At 49.4% G+C, this 25,365-nt stretch overlaps 1 protein-coding gene across 4 annotated transcripts in view; it reads right to left on the reverse strand.

Moving 5' to 3' along the window:
- MTCL1 (microtubule crosslinking factor 1) overlaps positions 1-25,365 on the reverse strand; it is a 128,672-nt gene that overhangs the window by 42,372 nt on the left and 60,935 nt on the right. For 3 of the 4 annotated variants that reach the window (XM_036822936.1, XM_036822934.1, XM_036822935.1), the window contains exons 4-6: positions 10,145-10,204; positions 3,545-4,810; positions 2,312-2,467 (exon numbers count right to left, since the gene is read on the reverse strand). In XM_036822936.1, coding sequence (XP_036678831.1) covers positions 2,312-2,467; positions 3,545-4,810; positions 10,145-10,204 — 1,482 coding nt within the window. The remainder of the gene's footprint in view (positions 1-2,311; positions 2,468-3,544; positions 4,811-10,144; positions 10,205-25,365) is intronic. The other variant, XM_036822937.1, reaches the window with a different exon arrangement.

Genomic DNA, 25,365 nt, shown 5'->3' on the forward strand with positions numbered 1-25,365 from the left:
GAACTATATTCAATATCCTGTGATAAACCATAAAGGAGAAGAATATGAAAAAGAATATATGTATAACTGAATCACTTTGCTGTACAGCAGAAATGACATCCATGCCATGTGACGTGTCTTTAACCCAGAGCAGCTTCCCTGCTACCTGACGGAAGCTTTGTGCACTGTTTCCATTAGAGCCTCACAGGAAAGCAATTGTTGGCAATGAATTCGGTTACATTTTCATTAAAAGGTTTTAAGAGTTCTGCTCCCTAGAACGGTCCATTGTACAATTCTTTAATCCAAAGTAATATTCAAACACCAAACTGAGCAGTCTGTCAGGGTGATATCCACCCCAGGGACACAGCAGCTCCACTGAGCCCCAGACCCTACAAGCGATCTCCATGCGGCTCTTCTCATAAAAGGGAAAGCTATGGAGCCATGAGAGGGGTCCTAGAATATGTTTCATCTTTTAGAAAGTATTTTAATATACAATGTGTTTGCATACATAATTGAGTTTTCTCTTCTGTGTGACATGCCTTGGTGAATAAAAAATGAGAACAAAGAATGTTTAACTCCTGAGTAATTCTATTTCCCCTTCTAGAAAACGATGCTCCCGGACCTTGCCTCTCACTTTGAGTTTTTTTTACTTCCTCCTTAAAATGTATAAAATTAAAGGAAACCAAACAGATGCTTAAAAGAAGAAACATTCCACGGCAAGATAGCTGGCCATACAATTAGTCCCCCGGGTGATCTGCATTTGGAAACACCGCCCCCAAGGAGACAGAGCTCGTGTTGGAGGTGTCCAGGCCCAGTGGGGACCAGTCCCTGCTGTACAGGCAGCACTCCTCACGGGAGGGGTTGGGGTGGGGAGAGGACTGACCAGGCCCGAGGAAAACGGTTCTGGACCCAGTTCCACCACCAACCGGCTGGGGGGTGGGGAGAATTTGCTGACACTGCTTCACACTCCTTCACACTCCTTCTCATCCGCACAATGAGGGGATTCGTCTGAAGATCCCTTCTGAGCTACACTGTTCAGTGACCCTAAGTCACATGGCAACAACTAACTCTGCTAATGGACCTATTACGAAGGTTTAGTTTTCCCACAACATGGTTTGATTCAATGAAGCATCTTCCTCTGTCCAGAACCACTGCCAGTTTCTGAAGCTCTGCAAAGCACGCGTGTCTGGGCAAGCGAGGAGCACACTCGTCACGCCCACAGGATCCAGCAGGGCCTGGGGGCGTGTGGAGAGGAGCCCTCCGACACTCACCAGAGTGAACCAGATGTGGTTACGTGGGACACGCCCTGAACGGTATATCACAGGAAAGAGGGCTCCAGGGACAGGACCAGGGAGCAGCCCGTGGAAAACGAGGAAGGGTCAAGATGGGCAGAGAAAACTGGTGTCGACACCCCGCCTCTGGCCATTGGTTTTGGTGCCAGTACCCCGTGTGCAGGACAGGACGCAGATGGGCCGGTCGTGGCCTACGTGTCCTATCATTTGATGTACTCTGATTGGCTAGTTTTTGCTCATTTTTACTGTATATTTATAGTTATAAAATCATACAGGAAAAAAAAGAAAATCGGTACCAGCTACAGGAGCCACAACACTCCTCGTCCTCTCTCCTGCCTTTTGGGAACTGCTCTGATGCCTCAAAGCTGAATGGTAACATCCTCGCTGGGACTGATGAATGAAGACCCTTCATCCCGACCTTTTCTGATGCATAACATGCGGCTCTAACCCTGCAGTAACCTGCCTCAACGGGCAGTACCAGAGCCAGACACTCACTCCTCGGGGCCACCTGTCCTTCTGTACTGGGTTGAATTACTTGCAGGGAAGAGCATTCACTGAGAGGACAACTGTTGCATACAATGGAGTATTTGTGGGGGCTGCGAGCTTTGTGGACATGGGTTGCTATGACAACAGACTGCTGAAGAGCCACCGGGTCAGGAGAGCATCCCTGATTCTGCCCTACGACTGGAGCGCCGGCATGGAAAACGTGGGGCGGGCCCACAAGACACAGGAGGGACATGGCCTGGTTTTCAGTCCTGCTTTCCTTACTGTCTGACAAGAAGCCACAGAGCACTCCCCAATCAGTCTCATATGCTTTGCCCGAGGACCCAGGAGAACCAGTCCCCCTGCCCTCACCCTGTATGGACCCCTCAGTTCAGTTGCATGCAATGGATTCTGATTCAGTTAAGTCTCCCCTGGTTCCGCATCGCCCCCCCTCCCCGTTCCGTAGGGGCCTCGGACCCAGGTAGGAACCCTCACACCGACACACGGCGAAGGAGGGGTGGGAGGGGGCGTGGCCGCTGGGACCCGCCCCTGCTGACCTCCAGGTTGAAGCAGCTCTGGGCTCCGGGCCGGCAGCTCCCCGCGTCCCCGTCGGCTCGACGGTGCAGCTCCCGTGTGGCTCGGAGATGCAGGGGCCCCCGCTCCTCCCCTCGCTCCTGCCCGGGCTGCCACTCCAGCTGATCTCTCAGTTTGGACTGTTAGGTGCACGGGAGGGATTTGTTTTTTGTTTTTGTTTTTGTTTTAAAATTTTAAACAAAACACAAAGGACAAGAGGGCAGGGTGGGGTGGGGCAGGTAGACAGACATCTGGTAAACTACGGGATGAGGAAAAGCATGACCAGAGAAACCAACGTAAACACAGCGGCCTCAGAGAGAGGAGAGAACAGAGCCAAGATGAGGCTGAGCAGAATGGCGGGCTGAGAGATCTGAAAAGCAAACAGAGAAACAGGGAGAAGAATGCAACACGCTGGTTACGAGGCGCATGCGATGGGGACGCATGAGTCAGACTCGCCCGCAAGCGCACTACCCACGAAGGATACGGAAACAAGGCTCCTGCTGCTTCCTCTCTGTGGTCGCGCAGCGAAAGCCACAGTCCAGGGCGGCGCACGCGAGAGCAGTCCTGGGGCTACTCCACTCGCCGCCCGCTGCTCCGGGGGTGCCATCAAAACCATCCTTCTCTCCGCCGCGCTCCTCGCCCGGCCGGGCTGTGTCGCAGAGGGAGCGGGTGGGCTGCCTACGGCCTTCAGGGCTGGACTGTCCCTGGGGCAGTGAACCCAGGCAGGGATGCACGCGCTCCCGGGAAGTCTGCTAATTATCCTGACCGTGAAGAGCGTTTGTACTGCGTCTTAAACTCCTCTTTGCTTCTTCGTTGGGATGGCTGGTCGTTTGGGACGCCAAAAACAAAAAAAAGGGACAGACTGCGACGATCCTAGCGCTGCCAGCAGGATTAGCCTTGTGTCAAGAGGGAGGACCCCTCAGCTAAGAGCAGCGGCGGCGCAGTTAAAAATCAGAGGAAAAGGGGGAAAGAAACAAGGAGACAAAAGAGAGCGAGCGAAACCAAATCAAACCAAACCGTGGGGAGGGGGCGTGAAGGAAAAAAAGGAGAAACCCAACCAACAGAAAGGCTTTGGTTGAAACTTGAGGCTTTAGTACAAGGCAGGTGTGCGATCATAACCAAGCAGCCGTGAGCAGGGTGAGCTGGAGTGCGGCAAGGCCAGCGAGGAGGAGGAGGAGCAGGAGGGAGCAGGGAGGCAGAGCCGGGAGCCCCCTTACCTGCAGGTCCGGGCCCAGCTCCTTCCCCAGGTTCCCGACGGGGGAGTCCCGGGACACGGAGGTCACAGAGGACAGGAAGCTGGAAGACTCGGTGAGGTGGGGCAGAGGGGACAGGCCCTCCCCCAGCCGCTCCACCTGCTCCAGGAAGGCCTGGAGCTCCTTCCTGAAGGCCTTCATCCTCGCATTGAGGGTCCCCAGCAGCTGGGGCTCCTCCTTGGCGCCGGCTCCCGACGAGGCCCCACCGCCCTGCAGCGCCGCGTCCGTGAAGCCGTCGGTGTCGTTGATGATGCGCTCCACGGTCCGCTCCAGCCGCTCGGCCTCGTGCCTGATGCTCGCCAGGCGCTCCGAGTCCTCCCGAGCGTGGAGCAGCTCCGCTGGGCACTCACCAGCCTCCGACGGCCTCCCGCTGCCGAAGCCCGACGTCTTCTCGAAGGTCTCCTCCGAGTCGCTCTCGCCGCCGATGGGGCCCTCCCGCCGGGGCTGCAGCGCGCGGCCGTCCTCCCCGTCGCTCTCTTTCTTGCCCGTGTCGCTGTCAGCGTCGCTGTCGCGGGGGCTTGGGGCGCGCGGGCCCGTGGGTGCGGCCGGGTCACAGCGTGGGGCGCCCAACAGCAGTGCTTGGTTCTCATGCTGCAGCGTCAGCACCTTCCCGCTCAGCTCGCTGATCTGCAGCCGCGCCGCTTGGAGCTCGTCCTGCAGGGGCGCCCCGCCGCCCGCGCCCCCCGCCAGCCACGCGGGCTCCGGCCGCGGCTCGAACTTGAACTTGCTCAGCTCGTGGGTCAGCTGTCGGTTGTGGTCCTCGATCTCGGAGATGGACCTCCGCAGCAGCTCAGCCTCCTCCTCCACGAACTGCAGGTGCCGGCGCAGCTCTGCGGAGGACTCCAGGGAGTCCCCGAAGGGCGAGGTCGGAACGCCGGGCAGGGGCTCCCGGCCCGCGGTGTCTCGCTCGTGCTGGCCCCGCAGGTCCTCCATCTCCGCCTTGAGGCCCCGGTTCTCCACCTCCAGCTCCACGATCTTCCGGCCCAAGATGCTGGCTTCCTCCTCTACCAGCTTTAGCCGCAGCTTCAGCTCGGCCTCCCGAGTGCTGGGCGGCCCGCCGGCCTCCCCCGTGGGGAGGGGGCTGTCCACGTCCCCGTAGAGGGCCTTGTACCTCTGCAGCTCCTGCTCCAGCCCGTCCTTCTCCCGCCCCAGCTTGGCCATCTTCCTGAGCATCAGCGAGCCCTCCTCTTTGGCAAACTGGAGCTGGCACCTCAGGTCGGCACTGTCATCCTGCCAGGAGAGAGCAGCCCAGAGGAGGGTTATTTGAAAATACCAAATGTTCCTGTTTTTGACGATTTCCCTTGCACCTCGCCCCCGACACACGCACACACAAAACACCGATCTTCACGTCAGTGTGTGGAGTCGCTCGTTAGAGGGACCACGACAGAGCCAGGGTGAGCCCAGGGCCTTCATGGGGGCACCAAGGACTGCTGGTGGTGGCTCTGTCACAGAAACAAAGGAAACCAAACAATTAGTTTGGAAAAACGTGCACACAAAAACCATCACCCAGGAGATGAGTGGAGAGGAGTGAATGAGATGAAACCCAGCCCCGTCAGCAATGCGGCGACCCACCCCCGCCCACCGTTACTTTGTGGGTCCACCCTGACCAGTGAGAGACCCCAGACCCCTTGCTCAGCCTGGGGCAGGTAGACAGGCCTCTGTGGCCACTTCCACCTGTTGCCACTTACCTCCTACCTCATCAGAGGGGCGGGCCAGCACCTCACAGGTATTAACAGGATGGGGAGGCCAGGTGACCCCAAATGAGAGCCCGGCTTTGCTGGAACCTGAGACACGGCAACCCAACGCTCCTCCTCTCCTGCCTCCCCTCCCGCAACGAATCACAGGGATGGCATGAGGACAAATCACGAGATGATGGGCATGAGGGTGCTTTGGAAGCCGAGTTGCACAGTAAGTACCAAGCTCTGACGGTTAGTATGAAATGGTTACTGCAAACCTAAGCCCGGGTGACTCGCACCCTCTCCCCACGCGAACTTGACTTTGGTTACGTTCTGCGCCTTTAGTGGCTGTAACACAGCAGGAAATTAAACTCAGAAACCCAAGGCAAGGTGTTAACTGGTTTAAAACCTGAGAAGTGGTGGTCATCGGGATCCCAGAGGATTCTGGAGGGTCACCGGAGCAGGCTCGCGGCTACTAAAAGCCCACACTGCTCGGCTGAGGTCAAGAAGGCAGTTTCTGGACCAACTGGAAAGTGGACTCTGCCTTCGCAGCGCAGGTCTCAATGCCCTGAAGCTGCATGAACTCTTCACATTCAGTGGCTGACAACAGTGACCAATTTCATGAATCATTCCTCTTTGATTGGCTACCAAGCTTCAAAAGGCCGTCATGGGGACAAAGACTTAGGCAGAGGCTCCCCCGCCACACAAACTCAGTGATGCGCTGGGTGGTGGTCACACCCCGTCAACCCAGGGGACGGAGAGTCATCAAACCACAGCAAGTCAGCCCCCTGGGGGGGGATGACTCTTCCAGATCACTTGTGCGCAAACAGGCCAGCAGGGCTGGCGCAGCTTCATCCTCAGAGAACACGGCTCATTCTCCACCCTGTTCTTGCCACTCGCTTACCATGGGGCAGAAAGACATAGAAACACCTCCCCGGGTGCCCCCACCTTTCCTCCTTCCACCCCTAGACCCCTCCTGCCCGAGCCACAAACCCATGGAAGGAAAGAAAAGCAGAGTGACAGGTAAGATTCAAAGAAAAATCACAGGCCAGCTGTGAGCCAGAACCACACGGAAAGCAGCCCTGGTGCTGCCTGCGCGCCCTCTGAGGGACTACCTCTCACGCCACCTCTTAGCAGAGGGCCTACCGGTCCCGCTCCTTCTGTCCATGGCAGCAGGGGCTGAGCGCAGAGCCCTGGGGAACCGGCTCCTTATGTCCAAAGCAGAACCCTCAACTCAAGCAAGGTCGTTGTTGAAGGTCAAAAGGAACAGCATATAGCTGAGTGGTTTGTATGTGGTCAATCTCCACACTCCAGCACGCTGAAGCCAACCTTCTGCTTTGTCTGAAACTCAATTTGGGGAAAAGGAGCCAGTAATTCTGTTTTGGTTTTTTTTTTTTTTTTCCTGTTTGCACGTCAGGAGAGTTATATAGAAATGTCACTGGGAGGAGAGCATGGTCTTCGTGATCTAAGAACTTATCACATTAAGGATCCGCTTTGTTTTTGGTTAGGCAGACATAACAAGGGTTTCTGTGACTAACTAGAAATAAAGCTGTCTGCCCTGCTCAATGGAGCAAGATGGGTTATCACTGCTGGGGTAATGATATATATTTTTAAAGGGCCTACATAGAATACACGGGCTGTAAAAGACATACTATATTTAATCCTAATACTAAGGGGGAAAGCATACTTATTTGTTGATTCATTCATTCCTTCGGTAAATATTGAATACCTACTCTGTACCAGAAATTGGCATGTTAAACAACCCAGTTTCTTAGAACTTTTGAGAGTAGAACAATCAAGAGCATCTTTTCAATTTTTGGTAAACATAGATTTGTAAGAAATCTATTGTATCCAAATACACAGAGAGGTCTTTGTTGTCACAGGAAGGAATGGAGTTTGAATAAGCTAAAATACATATCAATGGAGATAGATTGTCAATACTTTGTAAATGAATCAGTTTGGGGGTGACAAGTCTGGGATAGGAAGACCCTTAGCCCCATCATTAACTTGATAGCCAGTGTTTGTCCCGTGTCCAAAATCACCTAAATGATCCTATCTCCCCGGAAGCACAGAAATTCACCTTCGTGCCTGGGGACAGTCGTGGAGATCGGAGAGGAGATTGTTGCCAGCCACAAGGGAACTCCACCTCCAGCCCAGGACTGAAGCCTGGGCGGACCCAGGGATGTGCAGGGCCCCAGCCGTAACCCGTGTCCTGACCCTACTTCCCTGGAAACTCACAACTGGTGAGGCCTTGAGACGGTGGAGGCCAAGGGGCAGAGTCACCTGCACGGTTCCGGACGCTTTTGTCTCAAACCAAGATCAGAGAGTCTCAGGCCATCTCTCCTGAGGGCTCCCCCCAAAAGTTGAACTGAGAAATCGGGGAAGGCACACGAGAGGCACATGGAGACTGGGCCTTCCCCAAGGGTTTTCTGTACTTGGTTGTAAGTACTCATCTGGCCCCGCTTATACAGGTAAAAAAAACCCCAGAGAGCCCTCAAATTGCCTTGATTTCTAGAAACCTCACACCATCCGCCCCCACCCCCTCTCTGCCATTCCCCACAGTCTGATTATAAACTACAACCATCCTTCTCTGTCTCTGTCTTAAACCCAGGTCAGGTAAAGAAACAAGATTCTATGATAGGGCTTCCCTGGTGGCGCAGTCGTTAAGAATCCACCTGCCAATGCAGGGGACACGGGTTCGAGCCCTGGTCCGAGAAGATCCCACAGGCCGTGGAGCAACTAAACGCATGCACTACAACTACTGAGCCTGTGCTCTAGAGCCTGCGAGCCACAACTCCCGAAGCCTGCACACCTAGAGCCCGTGCTCCACAACAAGAGAAGCCACCGCAATGAGAAGCCCACTCGCCGCAACTAGAGAAAGCCCGCTTGCAGCAACGAAGACCCAACACAGCCAAAAAAAAAAAAAAAAAAAAAAGATTCTATGATATACCCTAGTGAGTGTCCAATTCATAGATTACCTAAGGATTGATCAAATATCCAAAAAGCCTTCCTGTTCCTTAAAGAAACTACCCACATACGAGAAATTCTACTAGATGATTAAAGCGTGCTTCATTTCTACGCAACACCCATGCATTACTAGGCCTGACTAAACCAAGACTAACGCAGTTTTTGACAGAAAGGCCATCTTTGAAGCCAAGGGAGTGTGTGGCTTATAACAAAGGGATCAGACTTCCTCGCTCAGTGGAGGCGGCTGGAGCAGTGTTTTTGGGGGTGGGTGTGCAGGGAGCTGGGCTCAGCCTATTCTGGGGCGGGAAGCCAACTCCTTCTAATAAGATGGGGAATCACAGCCTCAGCTAAAGCAGCATGGGCTGGATACCCATCTTATCTTTAACTGAAGACTTTCTAAAACTCAGCCAAGACTCCAGGGGAGGGGTCTAGGCTGATCTCAGGCTCTGGTTTCAGGAGATGGTCCGATAGCTCAGGAATGCAGCATGAAAGCAGGTCCAGTAACCTTCCCACGTGACACACCTGGTGCAGGCAGAGAAGGCAAGCAGGGCATGAGGGGGAGGACACACACAGGGCCACCGCCGCCACCACCAGCGGAAAGGCCTTGACAAGCGACAGAAATATATCGCTATATATATATATCGGTATATATTCTTTGGCTTGCAAGTCTGCCGTCTGGCCAGCCCCCCCAGCGCTGACTGCGCATGCGCCTACCTTGCGCCGGGGCGCCAGTTTCCTCTGAGTTCTGGCTGCGGACCTGCAGTTCCCAAGGCGCTCCGTTCCACCGCTCTGCCAGACAGAAACTCCTCGCTCAACGATCCCGCAGGCTGGGCACTTAACCTGCTCCCGAGCCCGGGTCTCCCCTCTCCTGTCCCCAGCCTGACTGACCCTCGGGTGAGTGCACTGCACGCTGTCCATCCCGCGATGGGTAGAGATGACCCTTTTAAAGAGAAGCTCTTCCCTGGTCAGGAGCCAGTACGTTGAAACAGACTCAAAGCCCAAGGGGGCTGAAGCTCCCAGTAGTGGGGACGACAGATTTTAATGTCGCCCTTCTTAGCGGATTCCAAAGTGAGATTTGGGGAGCAGAGACGTGGAGAACAGTTAACCTCTGGCATTCCTCCCGCTCACGCAGCCAGGCCCTCCGTGAAGGCTGCTCTGGGGATGGGGAACTTTGGAGAGGGGAGAAAGCAAAGGGAATCAGGTGTGGGATTCACAGCGAGGCCGGCCCCGGGCCTCGGAGCTCGTAGTTTCCTGGACTTACTGCATCTCTCTAATTAGTCCTTGCCCTGAGAGCTCAGGAAGCTGACACCCCAATGATGCCTTGTTCTCGCCAACACCTAATACTAGCAGTTTTTTCTTTTTTTAAAAAAAGAAGGAATCCAGAAAAGCGAGTGTTCAGAAAAGCTAAGGAAGTTCTGAAGGCCACATGCCATGTGCACAGAAAGGGCCCCACTCTTACCACCTTGGAGAGAACACCTGGTTTTCAATTAGGACAATTTAAGACACCCTTCAGTTTGTGCGTTAAAAAAAAAAAAACCAACACTCAAAACGATGCTTTATGGATGACCCGACACAACGGCAGCTGTGCTATTTTACTACTTTACTGTGTGAACGTCTTCGAAGGCCAGAACGCCTGCCACCAGCTGTGAGCACGGCAGAGCCCTGAACGGCACGCAATTATGCGTTACTGGCTCAGGAAGCCAGTTTGTTCCTTTCCTTCTTGAAGAAACCACCAGCTGATCGGTGCGAGAAACAAAAGAGCTGTTGGTTTGGGAAGACAGTTTTCACCCCCACAGAGGCTTTGGATGAGTCCAGATGTTTGGGCAGCTCATGTTTCTTTGACGATATTAAAGGTGACACTAACACTTGAGAAAATTCAAAATGAGGAGACGTCGTAACATGAGAGTAGAACGCTGCTTACCTGAGTGAAGGCTTTCTTCTCTTTGTACATTTCCCGGCTGCCTCTTCTCTTCAGGGAACTCTGAAATAGATCCAGGTGACATTCTGTTACGGAGGGGGGGGGTGTCACACATGGGAGCCGGCACTAGGTGGCAGGTCCCCACTGGGAGGGGACATACACAGTGGACAGAGGCTCTTTTTGTCACTGGAATCAAGAAACAAACTAGAGTCAACAATATAAAGGCAGTCGGGGGAATTCTCTAGTGGTCCAGTTGTTAGGACTCTGAGCTTTCACTGCCATGGCCTGGGTTCCATCCCTGGTCAGGGAACTAAGATCCCACAAGCCATGCGGCGCAGCCAAAAAAGTATGTAAATATAAATATAGAAGAATACAATACAATACAGTAAAGGGAGTTGGGTGAGCTCAGGGAGGTCTTCGCATCCTGAGAGGCTTTAAGTCCTGATTATTGGATTTGGGGTTTTCCCCAATCCTTCAGTTTCATGAAGGAGGGAGTCTTGGGTCATTGTGACTGTGGAGGGGAGATGGGAAAAGGAAGAGGGTAGGAAGTTTTGGGAAGAAGATATGTAATGTTTCTGGAGCTGCCTTACCTTACGAATTATGTTTTGTTTGGGCTAATATCAAAATCAATTGCCATTTCCTGAGTACCTGTGGTAAGCAGTAAGGTAAAAAGTGGTCGGAGGGAGAGACGGTGGCCCTTGTTTACGGAGAGTCCAGGTTGCAACATTCTCCACGAACCCACGCCAATTCCTGATTAAACATACCTCTTAGGTCTTAGCGAGTTCATCATCTCGTCATGTGGGAAGCGGCCAGGCTGGGTCCCAGCCTAGTTTTACATGCGTTACAGCGCACCTTTGCCTGCTATGGGCAAGAAGTGTGTCTGAAGTCAATCAAAGGGCCAAGGGATGTCTGAGACAAGAGCACAGGGAGCCAAGACCGTTCCCGCTCACGCAAAGTGCGGAGACAGAAAGAACGGTTGGACGGAGAGCCAGAAGCTCTGAAGGGAAGACAAAGGAACTTGAAACCTGAAAGGATGGATGTAATCACAGCACAAGTTAGAAGAAAGCAGTTTGGAAAGTTAAGAGACTCCCCCCACGGCCACCCCCTCCCCTCTGCAGCTTCACCTGAATGAGGGGGACCGGGGTCCCCTGGGAACTGACCCAGAGAGGGGCAGTGCCCTCTCTGCTTCGTACCTTTGCTGCACCCCGCACACCACCCAGCCTGGGAAGGAGGCTCTTCTGCAAGTCGCCTCTGTGACATCAGATCTTAGGTTAATTCACTCAGTTCTGTGTACATTACAGTGTCTCCATGTCAGAAGGTCAGACCGTACCCTTTATTGGATGAATTTCAGGGTTAAGAAACAATTGAAATTCTAGCTGCCCCTGAGCCTCTCAGAGGCTGGAGGCCTGGGGAGAAAGGTAACTGAGAGAAGGCATGAGAAAGTAGAGAGTCAGCATGGGGTGTGAGCGCTCCCCGGCCAGCCAAGGGGGGTGGAGGCTTGTTCCTAAACCCCAGCTGCAGAAGCGGCTTTCTTTCCTTTAGCTTTTTCAGTAAAAGCAGGGTCAGACTACAAAGAGAACCACCATCTCCTCCAACAGGTGAAGTTGAGCCTGTCTTAAGAGAAGGGCTTGAGTTTTTGCACCCATTGTAAGTAGGTTTTCCAAGATTCTTCACGCTGCAGTGAAGGAGTTTCTTTGATCTGAATGAGCCGAGTGAGATGAACGCTTCTGAGGATTCACTATAGAGAAGAGTTACAATAAAGCATCAGGGAGAGAGGCTGTTCCCGAGGCTTCAGCCTGAGGGGTTTAATTCTGGGACTGTGGTCGCAACCAGGGCCCACCGTGACTGCAGCAAGCCTGCCTTCTGCAAGCCGCCCGCCCGCATCACATCTTCCAAGGAACGGAAAACAGATTCTGCACTTGCTGAAAGAAAACTGTCTGGAAGCCAGAGGAAAGCTAGAAGTGGAGACAGAAGTTTCTGAAAATCTATGCAGAATCACGGTTGCTGCATTTCGGTGCTGGAGGAAGGGGTGCTTTCTGGGGGAGCTCCTGCTGGTGGGGCCCAGGCACAGATTCCTCTGACCTACCCGGGTGTCTTTTTCCCTTGCCCTGCCCTGAACAAAACTGCCTGAGTCCTGTGATCCTTCTAGCAAATCAGGGAACAGGCAGGAGTTTGTGGGACCCCCGACATAGATCCCAGCCACAATGGCAACTACAACAAAAAACACTGCAAGGATTGAGATTAACCAGCAATAAAGAAACCAGAAAACTTTGGTGATGGACATAAATGAATGCTAGATGTTGTCTGATGGGAAGACCTATGTTACAAAGATGTCACATTTTTCCCAAATAATTTTATAAGTCATTTTAACCAAACTCCTCTCTGTCTCCATATATACATAGTGCAACATATATACACACAAAAAGTATGTGTGTGTGTGAGTATATATATACACACACACACACACACATACTTTTTGTGTATTTGTAAGGGAGATAAGAGGATGGAAGGACTTGACAAAAAGATTAAAAATTCAACTAGATCAGGGATAGGCAAACTTTGGCCGTCAGGACCAATGAACCCACAGCCTAGTCTGTGACTAAGTTTTACTGGAGCACAGCCTCATCTATGGATCAGAAAAAATAGATCTATACCATGTATTTTTAAAAATTCCAGATGATTTAAAAATCTAAACGTAGAAATCACACACACACACACATACACTCAAAATCCCAGAAAGAAAGAGATGAATTTCTATTTGTTCTGGGGGCATGAACTTTATAAACACAAAAAACAAAAGCTGAAACATCCAAGGAAAAGATAGAGTAGATTTATAAGATTAAAATATTTTTATATTATCAAAATAAACCACTTACAGTATTAAAAAGCAAATGATAAAATGGAAAAAAAGATTTTTCAAACACAAGACAGACAACAGAATACTATTTGGCAAGCAATAAAACCATCTTAATAAGAAAATAAACAAATGGCCAATAAACATGATGACTAGTAATTAAAACAACAAGGTATTGTTTCTCACTTCGAGATTTATGGACCAAAAGAAGTATGACATCCAGTGTTCGCAAGTGTCCCCAGAGGCAGCCGCCCCCCACCGATCAGCATGAGTCAGGGGCCGGCGGTGGGGGCGGGGGGTCCTATAGCACTTCCAGTGGGCAGCTCAGCCTGACAAGTGCATATATCGTCAGCCAGGAACCCCACCTCTGGGAACGTACCCTAAGGAAGAACGCAGAGACCTGTGTGAAGATTTGAATGAATCAAGAGTGCTCGTCACAGTACCTTTTATAATAGTAAATGAATACCGCGCAGGTTATTAAAATGATGTTTTTGAAGAATACTTAAAAATTCCAGAAATATAATACATTAAAAGGAAAATGCAGATGACAAACACCATGTATTTTGTGACTTCACTTTATATCTAATAAGTTATAAGTATGCATATGGGGAAGGGGGGTGGGATGAATTGGGAGATGGGGATCGACATATATACGCTACTGATACTATGTATAAAATAACTAATGAGAACCTACTGTATAGCACAGGGAACTCTACTCAATGCTCTGTGGTGACCTAAATGAGAAAGAAATCCAAAAAAAGAAGGGATATATGTATACGTATAACTGATTCACTTTGCTATACAGCAGAAACTAACACAACATTGCAAAGCAACTATACTCCAATAAAATTTTTTTTAAAAAGTATGCATATGCATTACATGTGTATGTGAGAAAAGTAAACTAGAGAAATGTATATCAGAATGTTAATAGTGATCCTCTTCGGATGACAGAATTAAGAGTCAGTAATTTTCTTTTTTGTGGCTTTCCAAAGTCTCCAAATTATCTACAGTGAACACTATTTCCTTTGCAATTAAAAAAAAAAAAAAACAGGAAATTAGAATCTGTTTGTAAAGAGGTCAGAGGAAAGAGGCTATCGCTGATGTCCTACGTAGGGTTTCAGTGGCGCTTCACTGGCAGAAGTTATCTGCCAACTTTTGGGTCTCTTTCCATAAGGTGATATTGTTTTTATTAGTCTGGTCCTTGAGGTATGACTGGTACATATACGGTTGGTGAAAAAGACCAGGAAGCCCCCTGAAGGTAGCAGGAACCAGCCAGGTACCCCATGGCACTGCAGGCAGGTGCCAAGCCATCCTGAGCCCCCGGCCGGGGTGCAGGCCCCTCTGCGCTTGCGCCCAGGCAGGGATCTGTGCTCTGGGTGCACTGGCTGGGGACCCTGGGTACAGAAGGAGTTGTATGAGCATCATGGCCGGTTCACCCCTCTGGATGACTCAGATCCAGTGGAGTGTCTCTACCAAGAAACAGTAAGGAAAGGGGTGAATGCTGACTATCAAATAAACACAACCCAGAAGGGCGGCTCCCCTGTGATTCAGTCCACTCTTCCTTTTTAGTCTGGCCAACTGCCAGCAAATCAACTCTCAATTCCTATTGAGAAGGGAAAAAAATTGAGTTTCAATCCAAATTGAATCCATCTACGCTGATGCATTTGCTGAGTATTGAATGTGATTAAATAAAACATGAAGTTAGGCAATTTGGACTTGAATGTCAATTCTTAACGCTTCCTACTTTAAGTGAGCCAGTTTCTTCCAAGCGATTTCAGAAAAACTAACAAGCTCTCAATTGCTACAATGTTTCAGAGACAGGCTTTGGGCTTGAAATTTAGATTGGGAATAAAAGGAGGCAGATGAAATTTAGAATGCTGTAAATCATGAGTCAGTATGGGAAAGAGTACGGATGGAAGCAGATTTCAGAATTCTTACAGATTCTTATTATTCAGAAAATTGTTTGGATTTGGGGGGCTGATTTGCAGCACACAGTTATACCATCCAAATAAGAAAATGAAGGTGCCTAGATCATCTTCCTTTTAGGAGGACATTATCAAGGTTCATTTCACCCACATTACAGTTCTCCTTATGTTAAGAGAGGTGAAGGATAGGGATTACCAGGTTCTCCTTCAGCCGGAAGCACGAGGTCCCCGCTGGCAGACGTTTCCTTCCCTTTCGTCCTCTCCACTGGCCCCTAAACATCTTCCAGGGAGACTGGTTCCCTTCACTCTGCTGGAGTCAGCTGCACCACAGTTACACTGCCCCCTCCAATACACAAAAGCCCCTGGGATTCTGTGGAAAACCCTCCAAAGCCGCAATGGGAAGGACACCTTTCTCCTCGGCCTGCCTGGGAGGATAGTTAGGATATCAACAACTGCCTCTTGTTGGATACTTACTCGTGCCAGGCCGGATGCTGAACTTTCTCGATACATGTAACCTAATTTACTTCTCACAGAGCCCGGAGATACAGGATACGCTCTTATCACTGGTTAACAGACGAGAAGACACAGAAGTCAGGTCATGTTTCAAGGTCCCCCAACTTGGAGGTGGGGCACCAGCCTGACCCTGACTCCTAGCCCTCTGACCCCCAGAGCCACGCTCCAGGCCCGACAGCCCAGTCTCCCCATTTGGTCTGGTTTTCTTTTTGTCTTCTTGAGGCTTCTGAGCCCCAAATGGCTGGGGTTTTTTCATCCAACTAGTCTCTCCTTTCTTTAGCAAAAGAGCATCAAGGACTATTACAGGAATGGTTGCAAACTGCTAAACACTCACGAGGTACCTCGAAGCAGTGAAATATTTGCCAGCGCTCTTGATGATTTCCAAAGGATCTGAGGCTGCAGACAGCAAAAGTCCTTATTTGGAAAAGACAGAAAACTCATTATCAGAGGACAAAATACCACAAAGTGAATGAGGAGAAGAGGAGGAAAGTTATACTGAGCCGCTTCGGCAGAAGAAAGGTACAGCCATCAAAGTCGGAGCTGGGTGGGGATCCCTCAGCCAAGACGCAGAGGGGGAGGCCAGGGGGGCAGCTGCCCGGCCACACGCCACACCGTCCAGGGCCACGAGGCCCACTCGGACGGATGGGGACTGCCAGCACACCCAGCCTATCAGACGCCACTTTCTCCTGGGAGAAGAAAGAACATGATGATAAAAATGACAAGTCGCTGCTCATGCAAATTTGGGGACGTGACACATACATGATTTGTAATAGGGCTGGTGGATTCATTTTAAACCTCAGAGACACGTGTCTGGAGGCCTAGTAATCAGAAAATTGCTGGTTAAACCATGTCACAGCACAGTACTCTCAACCAGACATCACAAAATAGAGATGGTCAAGTAAAACTACAAATTATCATTAATACGCAAAAAGAAACATGAAAAATCATGACTGCTGGAAGACCAAAATGATGACTGCAGCAAAAACAAAGTGTCTGTTCCCCAGATTGTAGGAACCTCAACTCTCGTTGTGCACATACACGTGTAGGCACTCAGCCACACCACCAAGCATTACATGAAACACTGAATTAGAATCCACATTTCAGAAGTCTCTGACTCACTTAGTAGGTGATCAGTAGGCCCTTGGGCATTCACGGAGTCTGAAAATCTATAGAAATGTTTCCCATTTGCCTGTCAGAACTGAAGAGAAAGCTCGTGTATTTTTAAAAATAATCTGTTCCTAGCTCCCACTGGTCTCCTGGAAAGAAATATACTCGCCCGTCCTTCAAGAGAGGCCAATTATTTCCTATTCTGATGAAATACAGAAGAGTTAGAAGTACTTTGAAAAACAAAACCAAAAAATACAAATAAATAATATATTCAAGTGTTGCCCCCTTTTCAGAGAACGTTCATCACTGATTTTTTTTTTTTTCAGGTGCATGATACATGAGAAAATACTTGGCACTCAAAAAGAGCATAGGGAACAGTTCTGATTTACTTACGGTTCTATTTCATAATAATCTGCCTGTGGACCGTCTAATGTGACTTGAGTATTGTACTAAATAATAGACCTCACTGTTATACTGTTACAATGTATGCACATATTTGTCAAAACTCAGGGAATATAAACTTAAGATGAGTGCATTCAGTATATGTAAATTAACTCAAAGTATCAGCAAAGTATCAGCAAAAATTAAGCTCCAGTTAACAATGTGTCTTGAGGGAAAAGTGAATTGGTGTCTACATTTTCAAATACATCAAAAAAATAATATGGGTTAATAGATGGATGAATGAAGATATTTGATAAACAAATACAGTAAAATGCTGAGGTAGAATATAGGTGGTGACTATACAGGTGCTCACTAGAAAATTCCTTAAACTTTATGTTTGAAAACTTTCATAATATTCAGAAGAAAAACAAGCACGTTTCCAATTTCACTGAAAACAGTTGATATAATGTTGCATCGCCATTATAAAGGATTACTAAAACATTTTAATGACATGAGAAATTTTCCACAAAATGTCAACCTTTGAAATGCAGGATGAAAAACATAAATTTAATATAATCTCATCAAGATTAAATATTTTTGTCTTTGAAATGTTTAGAAGCAAATATTACACTAAAATGCTAAGAGGTCTTATCAATGGGCAGTAGAATTATGAATGACTTCATGTTTTTCTTCATAGACTTAAAAAATTTCTCTGAAAGAGTCAAAATTCATATACTATTTTTTCAGATCAGAAAAGATGTTATATTTTGAAAACAACAGAATTGACTCGTGATGCAAACACCCGGCTACACCTAATACTGCAGTGGACAGATCTGATGGACGGAGAGCCCTGAAGCCAGGGAGAAATGAACAGGAAATGGAACTGGAGGATTAGTCCCCCGGGCAGGATTAGCATTGTGCTGCTGGGGATTATCAAATGCATCTTTGCACAAAGGACAAGGAAGGGCCTAATGGACATTTGGGCACAGCAAATGGCTCAGATTCTAATTGCCCTCCAGGGCTGATGGCTTCCTCTCCAAGAGGCTCCCCGGCAGACCGAAGCCGACTTGCTGACCGACGTCTGCTGACCCACGTCTGCCCGGGAGCCCTGCTGTCCGCAGCCACCACTCAGCTCCGTGAATCACCCACCAAGAGGCTCTGAAATCTCCAAGTGTCCCTCCTAGCGCTCTGCACAAAGTCACTCCCATCCCTTGGGTAAATCTTCAGCGATTCTCATCTCCAAGCTGTGGCTACTTGGATTCCCAACTCTGACACCAAGCACACGCTCCACGTGATTTAAGGGCAGCGGGGATGCCTGCGCCGTGATTTCACAAGGGAGCAAAGGCTCTCGGTATTCTCCATGAGCCTCCAGCACCTTCGGGGAACTACAGATGATTCAATTAGCCGAGACCAGGCCCTGACCTGCGGGAAGAGGGCAGGATGCTGCTTGCTCTTGCAGTGTGAGAATAGCCCTGGAGGCCTGAGGGCTGCTGGGGCCATGGACGGGGCCGCCAGCCCAGCCTGCTGAGCTGGGCCAGCAGTGAGCATTGCGGGGAGCAACGTGCTCCCAGCGGGACGTAAGCCTGGGCTCAGGACCCTGGGCTCAGGCCGGGCCGGAGCAGCAGAGGGAGGGCGGCCCTGCACCCCCTGCCCAGCCGGACCCAGCCTTGTCCCTGGACGGCCCCAGGCAAGGCTAGAGCTATGGGGCTAGGAGCAGGCCTCCTGTGGAGGAATAAAAACAGCCCTGGTTCAGGTGATTAAAAGCAAAGAAGCCAGGTTTACTGTGTAGGTGGTGCTGTCTTCTTTTTTTTTTTATAGCTACTTTTATTTTTATTTATTTATTTATTTTTTGGCTGTTTTGGGTCTTCGTTTCTGTGCGAGGGCTTTCTCTAGTTGCGGCAAGTGGGGGCCACTCTTCATCGCGGTGCGGGGACCGCTCTTCATCGCGGTGCGCGGGCCTTTCACTATCGCGGCCCCTCCCGTTGCGGGGCACAGGCTCCAGACGCGCAGGCTCAGTAGTTGTGGCTCACGGGCCCAGCTGCTCCGTGGCATGTGGGATCTTCCCAGACCAGGGCTCGAACCCGTGTCCCCTGCATTAGCAGGCAGATTCTCAACCACTGCGCCACCAGGGAAGCCCGATGCTGTCTTCTTTTGTGAACACACAGGCTATGAAGCCGGCCGCCCCAAACCACACATATTTCTGCCAGCAGATGACAGCACAGAACTTCCCAGACGGTGTTTACAAGCCCAATCGGCTGCCAGACCAGGTGTTTCCACTGCAGCCCCTCACGGCCAGAGCAGGGTGGCCAAGGTTAGAGCCGCCATCACCTGCAAGTCCCCCCTCGGCCCGCCAGGCCCCAGGCTCTGACTCAGCGACCACGTCAGAGAGCCCCAGGACCCGTCCTGCAGCCCAGTGGCACTCCCCGCGGGGAGCTCTCCTCTCCCCAAAAGAGCCCCGACAGCTCGTGTCTTGCCGAGGATGGAACATCCTGGATGAGACTCTCTGGGAACGATGGAGGTGGCCTGTGAGGTATCACTCCACGGCGTGGCACTGGGGACACGCAGGGCTGCAGGCCTGCTGCCATCTTGTGTGTGGCATCTGCTTTGTGCTGTTGCAACCACTGCAGTCTAGCTGCTCGTCTTCTAAATGACACCAAATCTGTAACCAGCTTCTCCCATGAAAAGCCAGTTGGAGAAAATCCAGATGTTGTTAGATGTTTACACGCAAGCCATCAAAACAGAGAGGACCTCATCTAGGTATAAAGGGCAAGACCGTTCTTTATTCGTGGAGAATCTTACGACAATGGCTCCTCCCTGGGCTGCCTGTAGACCCATTTGTGCAATCAAGCCGGGTTCTAATGGTTTCTGAATTGACACAGGAAAGAGCTTGATCAGGAAGTACCATCTGCCTGAAAGCTTGGTCCTGCTTCCTCCCTGGACGCAGCTCCCATGGCCGTTCCTGCTGGGACAGGCTGCTCACCCCTGACAAGCCTGCGTGCCTGCCCTGCGCCATCGCCTGCCCAGGGATGAGAGCAGATGTGCCAGGTCCTTCCAACCTCTAGATTCTCGGATTCTGCCGTTCAGCAAAACCACTCCCACCCAAAGCAGACTGGGGTGGGGGAGGGTGACACGGGCCTGGAACCGCACAGGTGTTGGCACCGCACCAGGGTGCACAGCGGGGCTCGTGGTCCCCTAGGACCGGGAGAAAACCGAGGCTTGAAAGGTTGCCCAATGCGCCCAGGACATCAGGAGGTGGGGGGGTGGAGGGGGGAGTTCCAGCTCCGCCTGGGGTGCTTGGCTGGACTCGACCACCACAGCTGCCTCCGGAGGGCAGGAACGAGGCCACGGAGAGCTCGGAGCTGAGGGTCTCTGCTCTGCCCACGCAGTTTACATAAAAAGGAAATTCTGATACGCGGATGAACCTTGCAAACATTACACCAGGTGAAATAAGCCAGACAAAAAAAGGGCAAACATTGTACGAGTCCACGTATATGAGATACCTAGATTAGACAAATTCATAGAGATGGAAAGTAGAATAGAGGTTCCCAGGGACTGGGTGGGAGGATGAAGGGGCAGGGGAGAGGGCGGCTATTATTTAATGGGTACAAAGCTTCTGTTGGGATGATGAACAAGTTCTGAAAATAGTGGTGATGGTTGCACAACACTGTGAATGTATTTAATGCCACTGAATTATACACTTGAAGAGGATTAAAATTGTAAACCTGATGTTACGTATATTTGACCACAATAAAAAAACTAATTATGTCCAAAATTAAGAGCCAGGACAAAGCACTCCCAACAAAACTCTGTGGATTGCTCTAGCTTCCGTTTTGGGTGTCCCTGTAAGGTCCCTTGATTGATTTCACGTTCCATGTGTACAATACTATACATTCTTTGTCTCCTTTTATGGCCAAGAAGCTAAGATTAGCCAGTACTGTTTTTAACCTGTAAAATATACATTCAGATGGACTCAAACTGTTTATAAAATGTTTTGAAGGCAGCTTTTAAACTGTGACCTAAGTCTTAGCAAGCTTTTTCTCCAAGAGACTTTTTTTTTAAACAATGGCACACATTAAAAAATTTTTATTTTATTATATCTTGAAGGGTAGTTTCCTCCTCTACTGATGTTTCAAAGTCACTATATTTTAATCAACTATTACTATTACACGCATGGTTTCTTCATAAGAAGTCAATACCTTCTCTCAGTGATTGTAATTTATTTGTAGAAAAAAAAAATCTAAAATTTACCAGAGAATACTAGTGGTAGAAATTTTACTTGTTTTCACAAGAGTTCAAAATCTTAACACTCAGTAGAAGCAAAGCAGGAGTGCCTTCTACGATATTTTATATTTGCTTCTTATACATACACACACACATATTTTGCTTCTTATGGAAATAGAGGAAGAAAAAAATGAAAAGGGTTAAGGAAGTTGGAAAGAAAAAAGGGAAGTGAATCCAAGCGTTATGTTCTAGTTCCAGACACCTCTGGCTGATGTGGACCTTGGCCTCAGGGTCAACCGACACGTCGAGACAGTGACCCAGCTTTCTGATGGGGGAGTCAGGCAAACCTGATGAGGTGACAATACACCCACTGGAGGGTCGTCATCAACGTACTGTGTATCTGATGACGTGTTCCATCAGAGCCAACGCGATCCGCCATCTGTCCTCATGGCATCCCCACTGGGGGGTGTTACTATTCTCATCTCAGATGTGAGGGAAGCTCGGACAACCTACTTTGCAGGATCCGCACCATACCACTCCCAGCCTGACTCCGCACAGAAGACAGGCCGCCTGGGTCCTCGCCGCTGCCACTGCTCTCCCACTCCAGGTGGCCTGGGAGTCCAGCCCCCAACCCAGCAGAGGATGCAACAGGGAACAGTGCTCTGCCCTTCACGTTTTGGGGGCGCAGAGGGGCCAGAAGCACAGACTAGAGTCGTTTCACGTTCGCCTCTCGTACAAATGGGAGAAAGGACTCCATTCTGTAGCGTGCCCAGTGAGCAGACCAGAGCCCCCTGCGAGGCGCCCCCTGGAAAACCCTGGGTCCCATCCCATGCACCGCCCTCTGTCGTGACCCCCCCCCCAGCTCCCCCACTGTCCCCTCTCCCCCCTTCCAGCTTGGGGACCCTGCAGACCTGGTCTAGTGTTTTCTGGGTTACTGGTGGGCACAGAAATATACTATTATATATTATAATAATATATTATAATAACAGCTGGTCATGTATGGAGTGACACCCTAGAAGTTTATGCCAGTTACACGCTTCTCCACAAATCCTGGGTTGGAGAGGACCACCGCCTTCTAATTAGGGTCTCATGACGGCTGGCACTCTGCTCTGTGAACCTCCTTTCTTCCCAGGAGATTGTTTCCACATCGTGACAAACGAAAGCCTCTCCAGCTGCCCCATCAGAGGGGTCTCAGGGGGTCCTTGGGGGAAACAGCCCCATGACAAAGTGAGAACAGAGAAAGGACAGGAGAAGGTTCAGCAGCTCTGTCGGAATTCCTCCCGAACCCGGCAGCGGGAGACCAGCTAGGCCTGAGGATGGACGAAAGCGCTGAGCTCAGGACGAATCCTGAGGACCCGTCACGATTTCCTCCTGCCTGCCTTCACTTCCAGACCGTAAGCCACACGGATGGATGCGCTTCACAGACAGGCCTGCTCGGCAGCCTGGCAGGCTTTACACTGAATTTCAAGGCACTCAGTGGAAAACAGTATGGAGGTTCCTCAAAAAACTGAACGGAGAGTTGCCATATGATCCAGCAATCCCACTCCTGGGCATATATCCTGACAAAACTATAATTCGAAAAGATACATGCACCTCTATGTTCATAGCAGCACTATTCACAATAGCCAAGACGTGGAAGCAACCTAAATGTCCATCGACAGATGAATGGATAAAGAAGATGTGGTATATATATACAATGGAATATGACTCAGCCATAAGAAAGAATGAAATGATGCCAGTTGCAGCAACATAGATGGACCTAGAGATGATCATACTAAGTGAAGTATAAGAGAAAGACAAATACCATATGATATCACTTATATGTGGAATCTAAAATACAGCAAAACTGAACTTATCTACAAAACAGATTCGCATAGACAACAAACTGGTGGTTGCCAAGGGGGAGGGGGTGGGGGAGGGAAGGCTTGGGAGTTTGGGATGAACAGTTGCAAACTATTACATATAGGATGGATAAACAACCAGGTCCTACTGTGTAGCACAGGGAGCTATATTCATTACCCTGGGATAAACCAAAATGGAAACGAATATGAAAAAGAATATACGTATAATTGAGTCACTTTGCTGTACAGGAGAAATTAACACAACACTATAAATCAACCATACTTCAATTACAAAAATTTTTTTTCAGTTAAAAAAAAAAGCGCTCTGCATCATTTGTGTGTGCCATCTGCTATTTAAGTCTTTCCACTCAAGGCACTTTTCCTCGCAAAGTGATCCCAAGTGCGGATTAAAAACAGTAACCCCACCCCACAAATACACTCCCCATCCCTCTGGGTCCTCTCCTTCTACTCCTCTACTATTACTATCCTGGACTGAGGTTCCGGAGGAAGTATTTCACCATATTTTACGGTCTGCAGTAAGGGGAGAAAAAAGGAGGACTCTTTGAGAGACATCTACCATGTTGGTATATTCAGCTCCCCCTCATCTCTATTTTGAAAGCCCTGCATTGGCTTGCCAGGGTATCAAGCACAATTTGCAATAATAGGGTTTTGTTTCCTTGTGTCACGTATGATCGGCTATCTATTGTTTGATCGCAAACACCTGATAACAAGAATTCACAATTCATTGAGGGCGCCGGGGTTCCTGAGAGAAAAAGTGCCTCGGTATGTAATTAGCACAAATGGTTTTCAGGAAAATGTCAACAGCACAAAGTCACCCAATCGTAGTTCATGCAAGATCAGACTTTTATCGATTTATCAAGTCCTATGAGCCTCACTAGTACCCTACGGCAGAAATGCCAAGCTCATCACAGATGAGATTAATCAGCCTGAAAAAAGTATCTACTGTCTTTGACCCTAAATCCTAAGGATTAAGGAAAACCCAGGTGATGGCTCCACCATGATCTATAGAACATGAAATTATTTCCACCTGGGAAATGTGAAGTGAGTCACAGATAACTAGGAAAACCTTTCCATGTTGTCAGGAGTAATTCCAGAGGGAAGGATTAGCAGATGGGGTGCTACCATCTAGTTTGAGTCATTTTTGCAAACACTTCTTTTATCTTTCTTGGATAAAAAGCTGACGAACCAATCTTTAAAAACCTTGTTTAGCCAAATCTATAGCTGTAAAACCAGTTACAGGAAGAATGTCTATATAAAAAGAACATGGACATTTTATTAATGATACCAGCAACACTGAAGACAACAACAGTACCTAATACAGTAAAAACATATTGCTTTTAAAGAACTATGACACTTTACCAGAGCACCTTCATTAGAAGACAATATTCCACTGTAATACTGTGATGTATAATAAGGAATATATATTTGATCTTCACTGATATTTGCTCTTTCTGGCACGAAGCTCCAAAAACCCTTGGAATTTCCTAAGTGATGGGTGCAATAAAGGTGTCTTGATATTCTTAATAAATGCCTGTCAAGCACTCCTGAATTTATGTTAATGAGGTGACTTCTGGACCTAAGGATGGGAGCTGGTTGCCAGAGGAACCAATCACGTGATTAGGCAGTGGGAACTTTCAGTCCCAGTTCTCTGACCTCTGGGGAGGGGACAGAGGCTGCAGATCGAATCAACTGCCAATGTCAATGACTTAATCACAGTCGTGCCTACGTAACGAAACCTCCATAAACCCCCAAAAGGATGGGGTTCAGAGAGCTTCCGGGTTGGGGAACCTGTGGAGATTCAGGGAGAGTGGGGCCTGGACAGAGCACGGAGGCTGTGATTCCCTTTCTCCTGCCCTGCCCTGTGCACCTCTTCCCTGGCTGTTCCTGAGTTACATCCTTTTCTAATAAACTGGTATTGTAGGGAGTAGAATGTTTCTGAGTTCAGTGAGCCACTCGAGCAAATTAATCAAACTGAGAGAAGGGGGGCGCGGGAAACTCCATCTACAGCTGGTCCAGCAGAAGCACAGGTAACCACCTGGACTTGTGACTGGCATCTGAAGGTGAGGCTGAGCCCTTAACCTGTGAAATCAGACGTCACCTCCAGGTAGACAGAACTGAGTTAATTCCTTGGTGGTGCAGTTGGGGGGAAATCACACGTTGGAATTAGTGTCAGAATCAGATCCTCACAAACCATTTCAAAACCACAAATGACCTCCTTTTTCTATACATGCATCTCCGAATATACCTTTGTGTTCGCCACAGATGTGCTTCTGCACCGGGAAATGGGTTAGAATGTGGAGCCTTAACCCTTCCTGTTCCGGAGCCACTATGACCTCCCAGACCCTCCTCATCGTTTCTGAC

Source organism: Balaenoptera musculus, chromosome 14, assembly GCF_009873245.2.
Source record: "Balaenoptera musculus isolate JJ_BM4_2016_0621 chromosome 14, mBalMus1.pri.v3, whole genome shotgun sequence".
Classification (NCBI taxonomy): Eukaryota; Metazoa; Chordata; class Mammalia; order Artiodactyla; family Balaenopteridae; genus Balaenoptera; species Balaenoptera musculus.